This window comes from Equus caballus, chromosome 29, assembly GCF_041296265.1.
Source record: "Equus caballus isolate H_3958 breed thoroughbred chromosome 29, TB-T2T, whole genome shotgun sequence".
NCBI classification, from domain to species: Eukaryota; Metazoa; Chordata; class Mammalia; order Perissodactyla; family Equidae; genus Equus; species Equus caballus.
The window spans coordinates 31,374,977-31,391,521 of record NC_091712.1 but is presented as its reverse complement, the minus strand read 5'-3'; the positions used below and the strand labels follow the sequence as shown (position 1 = coordinate 31,391,521).

Here is a 16,545-nt window from a genome sequence, read left to right as displayed (position 1 = left end):
CTCTTGCTGCCTCCCTCCTTCCAATCCCTGGGTTAAAGCCACTTTGAAGGACAAGGGAAGCTCAGCTGTTGATCCCATTCATTTTCCAACCTGCAGTCGCAGTGAGTGTCTTGGAATACCGGCGGCACCCAACTCTCTTAGGATAAACTCTAAACCCGTTTTCACATTGGTGGGCGATCAATGCTAGTGAGGCCCCTCAGTGAAAGTCCCTTATGAGGCTTTTCCCGGAAGAATCCGTTAAGGTTCTGAGACGTTAGCAAACTGCCATTTGAAAACCCCAACTGCCGTGGCCCGCGAGCGTGGAGGCACAGCGGGCACAAGGCTGCGAGGCCCGGGCGGCCCCAGCACAAACACAGATAGCCACACCCCCGAGGTGTCCACAGGCTGCCCAGGTGGGGACGCAGTGGTCCCTCTCCTCCTGTCTCCCTGGAAGCTCCTGGCAGCCTTTGAACGTTAGGCTGCAGGGATCTTAGAGGGCCGCGGGGGCGCGTTCTCCACTGCCTGAAACTCCGTGGAGAGAGGGCGCCACTCTTGGGCTGCTCCATCCTCAAGGCACTGCGGCCAGGCCTCTGCGGACACAGCAGCGAGGCTTTCCCGCTCCCCTCGCGCTGGCCGCCGTTTGCGTCGGCTCCTGGCCCACCTCCTGCGCCTTCTCCTTGGGCTCCCGGAAGTTCATGATCTTCATACTCCATGTCGAGTGTAAGGAGCGCTACTGGGCGTCCCCACAGTTTTTCGCTGCCTCTGCTCCCAAGACATGAGGTTTGAGCTTCTCCCATTGGTCTCTGCTTTCATGCCCTTTTGGCAAACCTGAAACACAGGTGTCTTAAGTCACAGATGAAGCTGCTCAAGAAATTCCCACTGGCTCCCTGCCGGCCCTGGCTGTTGTCACAAGGAGGGGCTGAGGCTGCCCATCTGTCTGAGGTTGCCCATGTGGATGGAGTTGCCTTTGGACACACCCCCTGGGGAATTGGTTCCTTCTGTGGCTCTGCCACTGCCTCTGATGTGTGAGTGGAGGAAGGGGCCAAGGGGACACACTGGGAGACTGTGCTGGGCTGGGGCAGCTCCCAGGTCCCCTCTGTGGGGTCCAGCCCCAAGCATTGGTTGGGCTGCATGGAGGCGCACTTGGACCCCTGGTGCAGGTGGGGCCTTGCCAGGGAGCTGGGTGGGGGAGGAGCCGAGGCTGTGGAGGCCCTGGACCCTGGCACCATGAAGCTGTCTTTGCCCTTCTGTGTGGAGTTCTGGCCAAGATGGCCCACTGAAAAAGGGGGATTCCTGCATGAATTCGTGCTGGTGGAGACATGGCTGTTCCTGGAGGTGAGGTGGGCTCTTCCTCTCCAGGCAGGGAAGGGGCTGGCAGCCCTGTTCACTTTGCTGCTGCCCTTCCATCCTGACACCTGGCCCTCCTCAGGCAACTTACGTCCTGCATTGCTCTTTTGAATGTTCTTTGAATAGGAATTCAAGGTGGGATTAGCCAGCTTGCTGAATCTCCACAGCTGTGTGTTGGCAGAGACTTCACGCTGTACCTTGTGAGATGAGGAAAGTGTGCTGCTGCTGCTGGTTAGATCAGCTGAAGCCTGGGGTTCGGGGCAATGACAGGGCCCTCCAGCTTGGCTGGCTTGTATCTCAGGGGTAAATACATGGCCATCACTTTGTTGTGCTTCTGGCCCATCAGCGAGTCTTGGATCTCTTCCCTTGTGTGACAAAAGGACATCATCAAGTCGGTTGGCCAAGATTCCTTGGCGTCAGGGAGTGGCTCCACATAAGGACTTAGTTCATCTTCATGACCTTTACTCATCTGTGGATCTTTCTTGATGGGCTCTAAAGTTATTTTCTTGCTGGGATTGAGAAGGAGAAATTTCTTGAGCAGTTTTCCACATTTCCTGCACACGGAAATGGGAATATAGTATACTGCTTTGAGTACCTGCAGCTCCTGGAAGCCCGGGGTCCATCAAAAGGCAGGGATCCACTGACCATCATACAGAGCATCACATCCAGATTCCACACATTTACCACGGGTCCATCATATTTGGTCCTTGAAGAGTCCCTGGGCAGCATAAAGGAGGACTGCCCAAGGAGGTATTCAGCTTGTACATTGCTTATGCCAAAGTCTTCAAAGTTGATTTTCATGTCAGCCTCCAAGAGCAGAGGATTCTGCCTTTAACTCTATGAACAAAGCACTTGTAGTGTCGCGGTGCCACAGACACTAACTGTTGGAGTTCGTCTAGGGTGTCTTTATCTGTAGACTGCCGTGAGCCACTAGGAACTCAAACAGCTCTCTTCCATTAGATTTCTCCATGACAAGGGAGAGTGTTTCCTCAGTCGGGATCACTTCAAATCATTATTTTGGGACAGTTCAACGCCTTCATGATTCTTGTTTGGGGGACAGTCTCTGGAGTTTGGAGGAGTTCTGCTAATCTTGTTAATGACCTTCACAGCTACCTCTTTCTCAAGCCGGGATGTTCTGAGCCAACTTCAACTTGGTCAAGTTACCCTTGGTGATGGTCTTCAGAGTTGGTCTTTGCCAGTTTGGCTCTCCTCCTCAGCAGAGCTGGCTGAGAGGCCCTGAAACGTGTTGGACTTACTGCTGACCTTGGAGTCAAGATGTCCCAAGGTCAACTTAAAATTGGGAAAAGCTGATGAAAAGCTTTGCATAAATCACCACAAAAGGAAATGACTTCCAGAGTCGACCTGATGAACTGATTTTTATAATGGCATCAAAACCCAACGCCAGGCAAACATGCCGCTAAACAAGAACAGATAGTAACAAAGCGAATACAAGAAAAAATGAGGAAGAAAAAAAAGAATTTGAAAAAAGGGAATGATGAAAAGAAGGCACAGTAAAGAGTAAACAAAAAATGAAAACGAGAGAGAAAAAAAGAATCATAAAGAAAAAGGGGGAAAAGAAGAAAGAAAAAATGGGGGGGAATGGTAAAACTTAATAACAAACAGAATAGACGAAACTCCACGATGTCAAGGAGGAGACTTGGTCAGGGTTCTTCAGGTCACTGAAAATGAGCTTCCTGAGCTAGAAGAATGAAACACAGCCCCCAGCCTGGGACTAAACAGAAGCTTGAAATTGCATAACAATGGCTCTTTGTGAGGCCAAAGCAAGAAATGGACCCAACAAAGCTGGGGATAATCAACAGTGGTTTGCTGATTTTTGGGACTCTAGAACACTTCACTCTTGTAAGCAAGCTCTTGAGGACACCAAATAGCTTATTGCTTAGATGGGTGATAGCTATCAACCTTTACCTTATTAGAAATGAAAACGTCTAGGAAGCTTCCAGGGCCTTTTCATTTCTAGTTTGAAAAGCTGTAGTAAGTTTTGGCTTTGAAGTACTCATAATGTCTACACTTAAAGTTAAACCTGACACAAACTGCATTTTCCAAGATACTTTTTAAGGACATAGATAAAAATTTTCTGCCCATGTTATATTCTTTCCTGCTTTGTGACATCTTCTGGGATGAGGCTAACCTTACTATTGTATGAGTCACTAATCAGAGATTTAGCTTTTTCATAAATCTAAGTGTTTTAAAATGCTATATTTAGTATTATATGTTATGCATTTCTGATATATGGTTTTGTGTGATTGGTTGGATTTGTTTGTGGTGATTGGTCTAAACATGTGTCAGTGATGAATATTCACAAGTGTGCAAGGATGGTAGTGTGAGAGAAAAGACTCCTATTCTGTTGTTACATGAAACGAGTCTATAAGTGCTACCAGATTGAGTATAAACAGGTCTATAGGGAGAAAATCAAAACAGGGTTCTTCATACTTTCTGACTAAGCAATGACCTCAAGTCACTTCATTACTAGTAAAGTTATAAACCAAACTCAGTGATGTCCTAAAATTGAGTTAGTGATTACAGTGCTGGTGATTATATTACAACATTAGATGAATAAATAATTTTGTACAACAAACATTGTAATATAATTTTCTGAAACAACAATTAATATAATTTCCCAAAAGAGACCAGGTTACATTTCACATCATTTTAGTGTGAGGATGTCTCCAGAGGACTCTTTGCAGCAAAACTAGCCAGGACCATTTCCTTGTAACAAGCTTCAGAGAAAGAATAAATCTGACAGGAGGCACTGTTACCTTAATTTGGTTTAATATTTATATTTTTTGAGTCTTCAAAGTAAAGGTTCATAAATATCTTTCACCTTTTACCCAAACTAACGAGATATAATGGCTACCTCAGGGCTTTATCTTCTCAAAACATCACTGGCAACAATCTCCCATTTGTCTAATGTTCCTCATTAAACTCGTGAAGTTCGTAGCCTTTGGTTTGAGTGATAATACGTAGCCAGGGCTGATTGAAAGTACACGGGCCTTATAATTTTGTTTCTATTCTGCTTTTGTGGTTATAATATTGCATGTGTATTAATGTGTATATTAATGTCCAGTTAACATATTCTGCAAGTGAACTCCATCAAACAAAATGTCTCCTTACTGGGGATACCACTTACTCCCCACTTAGCACCCTTTTCCCCCGTTTTTGTCAACAATCTTGCTTTTGTTTAGTTATGGAGCCATAATATGCTCAGGGAAGGTGCGCCCATCTCCGGGAGAAGAATCATCATTGGGCTAAGCCAGTCTTGTTTGACTCATTCCCCTCTGCTGGTGATTGGTTCAAGTGTGGGCATGTGAGCAATTCTGGCCAATGAGCCACGAAGGGAAGTCTGTTGGGACTTCTTAGAAAGATTCTTCTTTCTGATAAAATAAAAGAAATGCACGAGGGAAAACTTACTGCCTTATACCACGAGATTTTGTAGGATGTGATGATCAGAGCTGTGACAGCTAAATTGTGACCTTGAGAGGATAAGCCTAAGGGCAAATGCCAACATTCTGAGGATGGCCAAAGGGAAATATGGAAAGCCCTTGGGACTTTGATGGAATGTTGTGGAGCCCAGTGAGGCAATCCTGGGAAACCTCCAGACTCAATGACAGACAATAACCCCTACTGAACAACCATTGTCAGTAAGATTCAGTGACCTGCAGACTGAAAGGGTCAGCATCCCTGAAACTGGAGGAAAATACATGCGCCTTTAGACCATAGTGAATGCAAATGGCATCTGTGGGTGCAAAGACGAAGCATATCCTTGTGCAACGGTGTCCCCGCCTTCCTTTTAGGCCAGTTTGCTCTTTGCGGCGCTCTAGCCCAAGGCTTCTTGTCGAGTGAGGGACCACAGACAAGTACTTTTTTGTGTGTATAGTAAAATATACATAGCATGAAGTTTACTATTTTAACCGTTTTCAAGTGTACAATTCAGTGGCATGAAGTACATTCACAATGCTGTGTAACCACCCCTACTGTCTCCAAAATGTTTTCATTCTCCCAAACAAAGCCTCCATACCCATTGAACAATAACTTCCCATCCCCTCCTCCTCCAGCCCTGCTAAGCTCTACTCTACTTTCTGTCTCTATGAATTTGCCTATTCAAGGTACCTCAGGTAAATGTAATAATCACACAGTATTTCTCCTTTGGTGACTGGCTCATTTCACTTAGCATAATGTTTTTCAAAGTTCATCCATGTTGTAGCATCTATCAGCACTTCATTCCTTTAATGGCTGAGTAACATTCCATTGCATGTATAGATCACATTTTATCCATTCATCTGTTGATGGGCATTTGGATTGTTTCCACCTTTTGGCTATTATGGAAAATGCTGCTATGAACATTGGCGTAAAAGTATCTGTCAAGTCCCTGTTTTCAGCTCTTTTGAGTATATTCCTGGGAGTGGAATTGCTGGGTCATATTGTCCTTCTGTGTTTCATTTATTTTGAGGAACTGCCAAACTGTTTTCCACAGCAGCACTACCATTTTACATTCCTACCTATAATGTCAGAGGGTTCCAGTTTCTCAATATAGTCACGAACACTTGTTCTTTTCCGGTTTTTTAAATAATAGCCATCCTCGTGGGTGTAAAGTAATATTGCAAATCGGGTATGTGTCTTGCAAATATATTTCCTCCTTTCTGTGGGTTGTCTTTTTACTCTCTTGATAGTGTCCTTTGATTCACAGAAGGTTTAATTTTGATGAAGATCCACTTACCGATTTTTGGTTTTGTTGCTTATGCTTTTGCTATCATATCCAAGGAAGCATTGCCAAATTCAGTGCCATGAAAATCTTCCCCTATGTTTTCTTTCAAGAGTTTGATGCTTTTAGCTCTTAAGGTTAGATCTTTGATCCATTTTGAGTTCATTTTTGTAGAAGGGTCCAACTTCATTCTTTCCCATGTGGATACCCAGTTTTCCCAGCACCATTTGATGAAAAGATAGTCCTTTCACCACTGAATGGTCTTGGCCCCTTTCTCAGAACTTAATTGACCACATATGTGAGGGTTTGTTTCAGGGCTCTCTATTCGATCCCATTGGCCTCTGTGTCTGTCTTGATGTCAGTACCGTACTCTTTTGATTACTGTAGCTTTGTAGTACGTTTTTAAAATCAGGAAGTTGGGTCTTCTGATGCTGTTCTTTTCAAGATTATTTTGGCTGCATGAGGCCCCTTGAGATTCTATATGAATTTTAGTATGGGTTTTCTCTATTTCAGCAAAAAAAAGTCCCTTAGGATTTTGATAGGAATGGTACTGAATCTTTAGATTGCTTTGGCTAGTCGTGTCAAGATGAGCACTTCTTAACTCTGCCTGCCCATCCAATCATCTGGAAGGAAAAACACAAACGCAAACCAGATTCCCAGCTCCAGAGATTCTGAGTGCAAGGTTGTGGGCTAGGGAGCAAACATCAGGAATGATGCAGCCAGGGCTGAGATCTAGTATCTGATATGACAGCTTAGCTCTCTTTCTCAGAAGAGTCCCTGCATAACATAAGTGGTGGTCCACAGTCTCATGGCTCTCCTTCCCGCACGCATACACACTCTGCCCCAGGAATACTCAGCTACTTAACTTCCCTGTTTTCCAGGCTTATAGATGGCCGCTGCAGCTCCACTGTCCAGAATGCCCTTCTCCTGCCTTCTTCACCCGCCGAGTCCTCTTTCAAGACTCAGCCTAGATGGCACCTCCTCCAGGAGGCCTTCAAGACAAAAAGTATCTTTAGCCCGGTCTACAAGCTCGTACCCCTCCCTCCCCCCCTCCTCCTATCCTCCCCTTTCTTCAAAGGCTCTGGCTCCATGGGCCTCCCTGGTGTTCCAACAGGCTCAGCGCACTCCTGCCTGAGGGCCCTCACCCCTGAACACCCTTCCCGGGTGTCTGCTCAGCTCACTCCCTCACCTCTTCCAGGTCTTTGTTCCGATGTCACCTCTCAGGTTTTTGTCACCCACCCCATCACCCCTTTCCTCTCTGCTTGGCTTTGTTTTTGTCCACAGCAGTTTTCATCATCTGACATAATATCTTTTACTTTTTCTGTTTGTCTGTCTCCTCCATTAGAACTTTTTTTGGTTGACTGCTTTATCCACAACACTTAGAATTCAATAAATACTGTCATCTGTTGAAAAAATGAAGGAAAAAAGGAAGGAAGAAAGGAAAGAAGGGAAGAAGGAAGGATGGAAGGGATGGAGGGAGAGAGGGAGGGAAGAAAGAAAAACAGTTGCCTCCTCCTTATGTATGGAGCATCTAGCACATAAAAGATGCTCACTAACTATTCAACCAGGGCCAGCCTGGTGGGGTAGTGGTTAAGGTCTTGTGCTCTGCTTCAGTGGCCCAGGGGTCACAGGTTTGGATCCTGGGCACGGACCTACACACTGCTCATCAAGTGATGCTGTGCCAGTGTCCCATATACAAAGTAGAGGGAGATGGCACAGATGTTAGCTCAGGGACCATCTTCCTCAAGCAAAAAGGAGAAGACATTAGCTCAGGGCCAATTTCCCTCAGCAAAACATAAACAAGTAAATAAATAGATACTGAACAAAGTAAAATGTTATTTGTATTTTTTACTTAATACATATACACAGACATATGTACACATTTCTATCTTAAAAGTACTTCTCAATCACTTATTCTCATACTGCTTTAGAAAGTATTCTGTGATAATTTAATTCATAAAAATATCTGTACTTTAATTTTAAAACTATAGGGGTTGTTCAAGTACATCTCTGGCATATTTTGAACAGTTGCTTGCAGTCTATATTTTATATCACATGGATACTTTACTCCCAAAATTGGTGCTGGCTCTTTCGGATCTATGGAAAATCAAAAGGCTAGCATCACATCACGTTAGGCCTTTCCCTTAAGAAAAAAACAACTCTAAAAGTTAGTCTATTAAAAACCTGTTACCATCTGATTTAAGGTCTTTCAAATTCCTCCTTGAAAAGACAGCTCTGCCAAGGCCCCGGCACCCTTTTATGTCCCCCTGTAGCCATGTAGGCAAGGCTTGACTGAATCTGCCCTAGCCTTGGTGGCACGCCCTGCAATTCCTCCTGGAATGAGGCCTCCCTATCGTGTGGGATGTGTTTCTCCTCCCATTTCTCAGTTTCTGCTGAGCACAGGAGGGCTGAGAGGTGGTGGCGGAGATGATGGTGTGTTACGCTGAGTTTCTACAATAAAATAACTAACAGCTGTCATTAAAAAGTGAAACTGATCATTCAGTAAAGGATATGCAGTATACGTGTTAAAGTGATAATTTGAAAACCATGCTTGGAAAACATGGGAAAATGTTATATTGAATGAAAACCAGAACCCCAAATTTAATTTATGTTATTTTAACAATGTCAGTGGACACATAAATGTGAAACAAATTAGAAGCGAACACAGAGAGGAAACGTGTTTTGAGGTAATTGAGTCATGGCAAACGTTTTTTCTTCTCACTTTTTTGTTGGCATGTTTGTGTGATACAAATGGGAGAGAAATGACCTTTGAAGTGCAGTTTTTCATTTTAGCAACATTCTTGTGGAAATTTTATTGCTAGTCTTAAAACAGAACACAAGTGCTAAAATTATAGAGGCTACAGTTAATTTTGATTAACTGAATTCTGTTTTTAATTACTAATTTTTTTTTTTTTGAGGAAGATTGGCTCTGAGCTAACATCTGTGCCCATCTTTGTCTATTTTACATGTGGGACGCCTGCTACAGCATGGCTTGATAAGTGGGATGTAGGTCCATTCCTGGATCCAAACCGGCAAACCCAGGCTGCCAAAGTGGAACGCACAAACTTAACTGCTGCGCCACTGGGTCCTGCCCCTGTTAACTGAATTCTTAATTCAGCGTCTCACTGCATTCAACACAGTTACCGTTATCAAGCACTTTCTGCGGGCCAGGAACTGTGCCAAGCACCTTACACAGATGATCTCTTCTAATCCTCACAACAGGGACCATTATTATCCCTTCCTAGAGAGGGTTAAGTAGCTTGGTTTAGGTCACAAGCCTGGTTAGTGATGAAGTTAGGCTTTCAACCTCAGCAGCCTGGCTCCAGAGCCAGGCAATGTAATGGCAGGCAATCTTCAGAGAACAAATGCAAATTGAGATGATGCTATAAATCTAACTATACAGACTGGAACCATAAATCTGAAACCTTAGGGGACCAAAACCTTATACACATTTCCTTCTCATTATTGTAGTATTTCCATTATACATGTGTGTCTCTCTTCGTCTTACAGCTTAAAAGCTAGCTCTAAGACTAATTTAGAATTATGTGTTTCCAGTTCATCACAATGAAACAACAGGATTCATTTTATGAAATAAAGTCTGTAGTTACACTCAAACTCATTGTAAATTTCTTTCTTTCTTTTTTTAAGTCAGGAAGATTGGCCCTGAGGGAACATCTGTGCCAATCTTCCTCTGTTTTGTATGTGGGATGCCTCCACAGCATGGCTGAGAGTGGAGTAGGTCTGTACCTGGGATCCCAAGCCAAGAACACCAGGCTGAGGAAGTGGAGCAGGGAACTCTTTAACCACTCAGTCACAGGCGGGACCCCTCTAACTTTATTTTTAATCTTTCTAATTGTGATTTTAAAAATCACACTGAACTTTACCCTGTGTAACCTGCAATAATCTTGGACAAAAAGCAACATGGTTTTTTGCTTTATGGTTTTTTACCTTATGGCCAGTTAGCTACTATGTAGTTGATGAAAATTGAAAAGATAGAAACTAGACCAAAAAATGGGAAACAAAACGAGCAGCGAAGTCACTCAGAAAGGGAAGAAGATGATTAGAAGAGGAAAAGGAAGAGCAGCTCAGTCAGACTGGAAAAGAACCGGAAAGGAGGCATGGAGCGAGGCGGCTCCTGAGGTCAGAAGCAATCCACTGTCGTCTAAGTTCTTGCCAAGGGCAAAGCAACAGACTCAGCTGCCTGACCTTGAAAATGGTCTTCAGCTGTCGTGCAATTGTGCGCGAGTTCGCAGCGACTCCGCTGTCACCGCTCGTGTCCACCGGTTGGGGCGGACATGCGGAGTTTCTGAACTGCAGTCGCAGCGCTCAGAGCAGCCTTTACTCTCCTCCTCTTTAGGGGGCTCAAGATCGCCCACACTGTCGCCTGTCAGCTCGTTGTTTCCCCTCAATCCACCCTTCGTCTCCCGTTTGTCTTGCTTTTCCTGCTGCTGGGGATTCGGCGGGGATTCGATGGAGACGGCGGCGCTGGGACAGGGATCTGCGTCCCTGGGGCAAGTCCGACACAGAAGGGGGAGGAGCGAGAGGGCTGAGGCTGCCAGGCGCGGAAAGGGAGAAACTGGGTTGGAAAGGAGAGGATGCCAGGTGACAGGAACGGCCTGCAGGACGTTACGGGCAGTACACAGGCCCCCAGAGCAGGTAGGGGAGACGCGAGCAGACGGTTACCAGGGCAACCGTGCGGTCTCGCGAGACAGACACTGCGCCTGCGCACTGCAGCCCGAAGACACTTTCCCGAGCCTCTGCCTCCACCCCCGCTCCCGAGCTTCAGGGTTTCCAGACGTCCGGCGTCGCTCTGGGGCTCCCGGGCTTGGCGACGCCGTGCGCCGACCTTTTCCATCCGGAGCGACCGTTATAATGCAGAAGGAGGAAATGTGAGGTTCTCTGAGCGCGTGGAGGGCGGAGTCGGGAGGGCGAGGGCTCTGCGCACGCGCGTTGCACGTGGAGCCGGCGCCGCCGCGCTCGGGAGCGGGAGCCCGGCCGGGGCCGCCGGGCTGGAGGGTCGCACGGGTGGGTCCGGTGGGTACTCGCAGAGCCGGCGCGCGGGTCTCCAGGGCCTCCACCCACCCCGCCTGGCCGCCCCCGCCCCGACTCCTGTATTTTCCTGCCTCCGGGCCTTGGCTGGCGCTCCGCACCCCGCCTGTGTTGAATGTGTGTTGGGTCCCAGAATTACTAGGATAAAGCCCCGTCCTGGCCCTTCGGGACTCTAGAACTTTCGGGCGACAACCGAAGAGAACCGCGAACGCTAAAGAGTAAATCGAAGGCTGGAGATACAGCGGCGGCGTCCCGGGGAGGGGTTAACTCAGGGTCAGGACTGCAGCCCCTGGGACCTGGGGCTCCCCTCCCCCCGCAACCGGATCCACAGCCCAGGAGGATTCCCTCAGTCCTCTCTCTGCTTTACCCCTCGTTGATCACTAAGTCCAGGATTTTCTCTCCACTATTTAAACTAGCATGTACTTCTGTCCGTACATTCTGCGGCGACTCTAGTGCGGGCCACCGTCCTGTCTTCCCAGGACGACTCCAGGAGCCGTTTGCTGCTTCCCGTCTCGGCAAAGGACCCTTCCAGGCCCGACTTCGGGAAGATCTTTCCTCGGTGCCTTTCTAATCGTGCCCCTGTGCTTTCAGCGTTACAGTCGCTTGCCACTAAAAGCTTGCAAGGACCTTCCCCGTCTCGTCTTTACCTACCTTGCCTGATGTCTCACCTCTCTCTAGCATCTGTCCTGGCGACGTTCAGCTCTTTTCCTTTTCCTTAATGCTGTTCCCTGGGATACTCTCTTTCTCCTTCGTTCTCCCTTTAGTAGGCATTATTCAGATAAAGGTTCAGAGTCACTTCCTACAGGAGACGCTTCCTGACCCCTCAACTGCTGTACGTTTCCCTAGTGTCCTGTTGTTTCTTGACCTTAATGTGCACCACATCGTATTGTATTATTAATTCCTGATACGTCTTCCTCATAGATTCTAAGCTCGGGGAGTCCACTGACTGTTTTTACTTTAATACTTTATGGCTTGGTGCATTGTGGCTAATCCAGAAATACTTGCTGAAGTAAGAAAGATGGTGTTGGGGCAGAGGGAGTTGTTTGTATGAAGACATGGAGGTGAGAAACCGGTGGCCTCCTTCAGTAGTCTGTGGTTCAGTGGAGGGGTGTAACAGGCATGGTGTGGCAGGTAAGGAGAAGGCTGGTGGGAAGATGGGGGCCAGGGTGTGGAGGGCCTTAGAGAGTTCACTCTTCTTTCTCCTTATCAGTCAGTACTTAGTTTTTGGATTCAGTGACATAAGGTTCTGCTTGTCCAAACTGGCTCTCCTCTCCCCCAGCAGGTTCTGAAGACAGGAGGCGTTAAGGTTGGCCTTGCTCTCCCTCCAGGGCACTTAACTGTAAGTATTTATCTAAGGATTCTGTGTTGTTTGAATGCTCAGACTCATTAACTGACTGGCATTTTGGCAAGAGCTCTGTCGGCTCCTATTTGCCTTGCTCATCTTCCTGGCCACCGTAAACGTGGTGCCAGCCTCTGCCAGTCATCACTGGATTGTGAGCTCCTTCCTGATTCCCTGAGCTTAAGGGGGGCGTGGAGTGGATGGGGGCTGGGAGCGCTGCTCGGTGGGGCTGGTGTGAAGAAAGAGGCTTAGGCCGCAGACCCTGAGTGTCTAGCAGTGGGTGACACTGACATGAACAAGGCCTGACTTCTTTACCCTGAGGGGCTCAATTTTGGTCTTCTGTTAGAAGGTGACTGAGGAGGAACACTGGAGGCCAGTAGAGGTCACGAGACCATTCCCAGTGCTGCCAGTGTGGAAAGGCTGCCTGTCCTCTGCCAGCCGTTCCTAATTCTGCTTCTGCATCAGAGTCACCTGGGCAGCTTTTTACACATACAGATGCTTTGGGCCTATTCCCAGGGATCCCAATTCAGTATTTCTGGGGTAAGGACCAGCCACCTGTATGTTTTAAAAGGCCATGTGTTAGTTTTGAGCTGCAGCCATGATGGAAAGAGCATATAATTTGGATGTGGGAAACCGATTGTGACTTTGGGCCAGGTATTTAACCTGAGTCTGTGCCCTCGTCCACGTGTTGGACAATTATACAGGAATTTTGTGAGTCAATTAATACATGGAGAAGGTGCCTCATAAATTCCAGCACACCCCACAAAGTCGCTTGCTCCTCTCCATCAGCAGCCAGCCTAGTCAGTGGAAGTTTAAAGGGAGAGGACTTGATTCTTAATCCTCGTTGGGGCAGTTCAGGAGAGGCTGGCCTCGGCGGGATAAATGACCTGGAAGGAGAAAGTCTGGTTACCTGGTAGTAGCGACACTTCCAAACTCCAGACTGCTCCAGGGCTGGCTTGTTTCACTTCCTTTAGTTTTGCCACGTGGGTCCCTGTGTTCTTAGTTGAGCCTCAGGAAGAAGGTGAGGAAGAAAAGGGAGGAAAGAGAAATGCAGTTGCCTCTGGGAAGGAGAAACAGCACATGCTCCATAGACCAGTGCTTTATAATATTTCCCAGTAAGGATCCTTCTTACTATTTTTCCTCAATGGATTACTATCTTTAAATTTCAGTACAAAATTTCCCTAGTTTTCATCAAATTGCCAACTGGAGGAGAAGTTTGCTTGGAATAGCCATAGGAAGGGGCATACACTCCTGCCTGTGTATCAGATGTTTTAGGAGAGAGATGCAAAAGGCTAGGGTCTGGGGGGGACGGAGACTTACGGAAGGGCATGGAATGAAAGGATGCTTTGAATTTTAATGATGTGCGTATATTACAGTTCCCATTCAGAGAGTCACACCTGTTTAACCATGAATGGCCCCCGCTCCCCAGCTCCGTGCAGGCGGATACGGGGACTTGGGTGGGTGGACGTGGGGACCGCTCCCTGCTGAACTCCCGGGCCGAGACCACGGCCTGCACATTGGAGGTGTCAGCGAGTATGTATTTATGGATGACTGGAAGCCTAACTGGAAAGCAGTTTCGAAAATGGTGCCAAACCTCTAAGGTTAATACCATCCAGTCATTCAATGGATAAATAATTAATGAACCAGTAGAAACGTGGAACATTTTAAATAAATGAAATAAAGAAATAGAATTTCACTGTGAATGCAGTAAGGCAAAACATTCATATATTGCCTGTATATGAGTAAAGACAGTGTCATGAAAAAATGGAGAAAATAAATTACTTAAAGAAAGGTTATGTGTCTGCTCCGATAATTGGTCCTATATGATCAGGCTTTCGAGAATCAGAGATACCACCCAGGTCGTCTGAAGTGACACGCTGAGAGCTCACAGGGATTCCCTTTGTTGTTCCCTCTCTGTGAAGGGTGTTCAGAATGGCCGCAGCTCCGCGGGCACCAGCGAGGGGCTCTGTTCGGAAGACGAGACCTTTAACGGTAAAGACATCGTTGAACAACCCGTATACTCTCTGCTGGAGCCCTCTGGAGAGAGAGGATATGCTCTTCATATTACAGACACTCGAAGACAGATTTCGGTCTGTTGGACTGCAGAAGATCGAGGATAAGAAGAGAAAGAAAAAGCAGCCTTTTTTAAAAAAACAAAGCAGAGACAAATGTAGCATAGATGTTGATATCAATGAGGAGACGGAGAAGCAGCCAGAAGGCGAGCGCCAAGTGTCAGGGTGGACCCCTGTCCACGTCAGGAAGCAGCTGGCCATCGGTGTTAATGAGGTCACCAGAGCTCTGGAGAGGAGCGAGCTGCTCTTAGTCCTGGTGTGCAAGTCAGTGCAGCCTGCCATCATCACCTCCCACCTGATTCAGTTAAGCGTGAGCAGAACCGTTCCTGCCTGCCAGGTTCCCCGGCTCAGTGAGAGGGTTGCCCCTGTCATCGGCTTAAAATGTGTCCTGGCTTTGGGTTTCAAAAAGAACACCACTGCCTTTGTGGATGAGGTAGAAGCTATAATTCCCAGAGTGCCCAGATTAAATGTAGCGTGGCTTCAAGACAGCCTCAAAGCCTCCAGGGACAACTTAGAGCCTGAATCTTTGGAAAGCCAAGACAAAGAGCTTTTGGAAACTTCCTTTGAAGACGTCTCTAAATGTAAGAGAAAGCCCGTTGAAGGACAGCAGGCTGTGGTGTTACAACCGCTTAAGATAAAGAAACTGATTCCAAACCCCAATAAGATAAGGAAACCCCCCAAGAGTAAAAAAACGACTTCAAAGTAATCCCATTTAAACTTGACATTTCTTACAGTTGTAAAATGAGACCTTGTGAAAGAACCTCGAAACTATTAAAATGAGTTACTTTTACACATATTGTTGGGATATTGTTTGGTAATGTTCTTTTCAGTTGTGTAAGACTTTTTGTACAGCACAGCTATGCTGTAGTTTAAAAACACTAAGTACAAAAATTACTCGGAAGTATGAATATCAAACAGAAGTTGATTGAAACATGTCCATGCTTGCATTAATTCACTTTTTAAAAGGCTGGTACGATGCTTGTAAGCAAGAACATCTGTATCCTACAGCCCTTAACATCTTTCTATCAAACTTGGAAAATGTGCCACACTACACATGGTTCTGGTTAGTGGAGTGGATGAAACCAGATTGTGGATGTATTATCAGTTTTAAAGGAAAGATACTAAACGCCAAGCAATATATTGTCTTCAGAAACAATTCATCCTTTTTACTTCCTGTCAATGTTAGTTTCTCTGTAGGTAGGCATAAGTATGGGCTTGGGAGAACGGCTTGATACTTAGAGAAAAAGCCGTAGATAAATAGATAAGGTATTTTGACTAGTTAGAATTCATCCCTTTACATGGTTAATTTATTTCCTTGGAAATTTAACGTGTATAAGATGGTAATTAGGTGAAATGTGGCAGGAAGAGAAGAAAAAACTGAGGAGCTTGGATGCGCAGAGGTGAGTCTGCAATGACTGGGGTGCTCCATGTTAGGAAATGGAGCATAATCAATGCTCTGTGTTGCTGTGAAAGTGTCTGCTCTTGACAGTGTGTGTTTGGAAAAGTTACTTTCTGTAATTTAGGGGGAAGGTTTTGGATTGCCAGAGTTTATTTTCAGCCTATTTTCTGGTTGACTCATAAATTATACCACTTCCCTTTCATTTAAATCTTAGTGAGTGCTTTCTTGGCAAAAAAAGAAGGGGTGAGAGGCTGCCTCATGGAATAGAGCATTTCCATTATTGACAAAGGATGCAGGACATTCTAGTTTTTTTGAATCTATAAAACACTATTGCGTTGAAATTTAGTTCTAATAGCTACTTTGTAAACAGTTTTACCAATGGTCTATTTTAAAATTTCCATTGGTAATCTTAAATTATAAAGAGGCAAATGTGCTAGTTATTAATAACTATTTTAAAATGACAGTAAAAGAATATGAATTCCATAACAATCAGAATTATGTAAATGGGTAAAGGAACAATGTCACATTTTCATAATGAGGTAATCTTGTGGCAAAGTTTATGACTGGCAATTATTTGAAAACCTACTTCATATAAGACTTTGTGCCATAAAAATGAGTGGAACATAATTCCCAACTACAA

General features: G+C 45.8%; 1 protein-coding gene across 14 annotated transcripts; it reads left to right on the top strand.

Annotated features, from left to right (window-relative positions):
- Positions 1-288: 288 nt before the first annotated feature.
- On the top strand, positions 289-15,300 carry RPP38 (ribonuclease P/MRP subunit p38). Of its 14 annotated transcripts, none has more exons than XM_001498333.5 (3): positions 289-759; positions 12,378-12,434; positions 14,357-15,300. In XM_001498333.5, exon 3 carries the CDS (start codon positions 14,367-14,369, stop codon positions 15,210-15,212), a length of 846 nt encoding a protein of 281 aa, XP_001498383.3. In that variant the 5' UTR covers positions 289-759; positions 12,378-12,434; positions 14,357-14,366; the 3' UTR covers positions 15,213-15,300. The 14 variants fall into 14 exon arrangements, with proteins under 14 accessions (XP_001498383.3, XP_070111351.1, XP_070111354.1 ...); XM_070255250.1 differs by having other exon boundaries at positions 12,375-12,434; XM_070255253.1 differs by having other exon boundaries at positions 294-699.
- Positions 15,301-16,545: the final 1,245 nt, after the last annotated feature.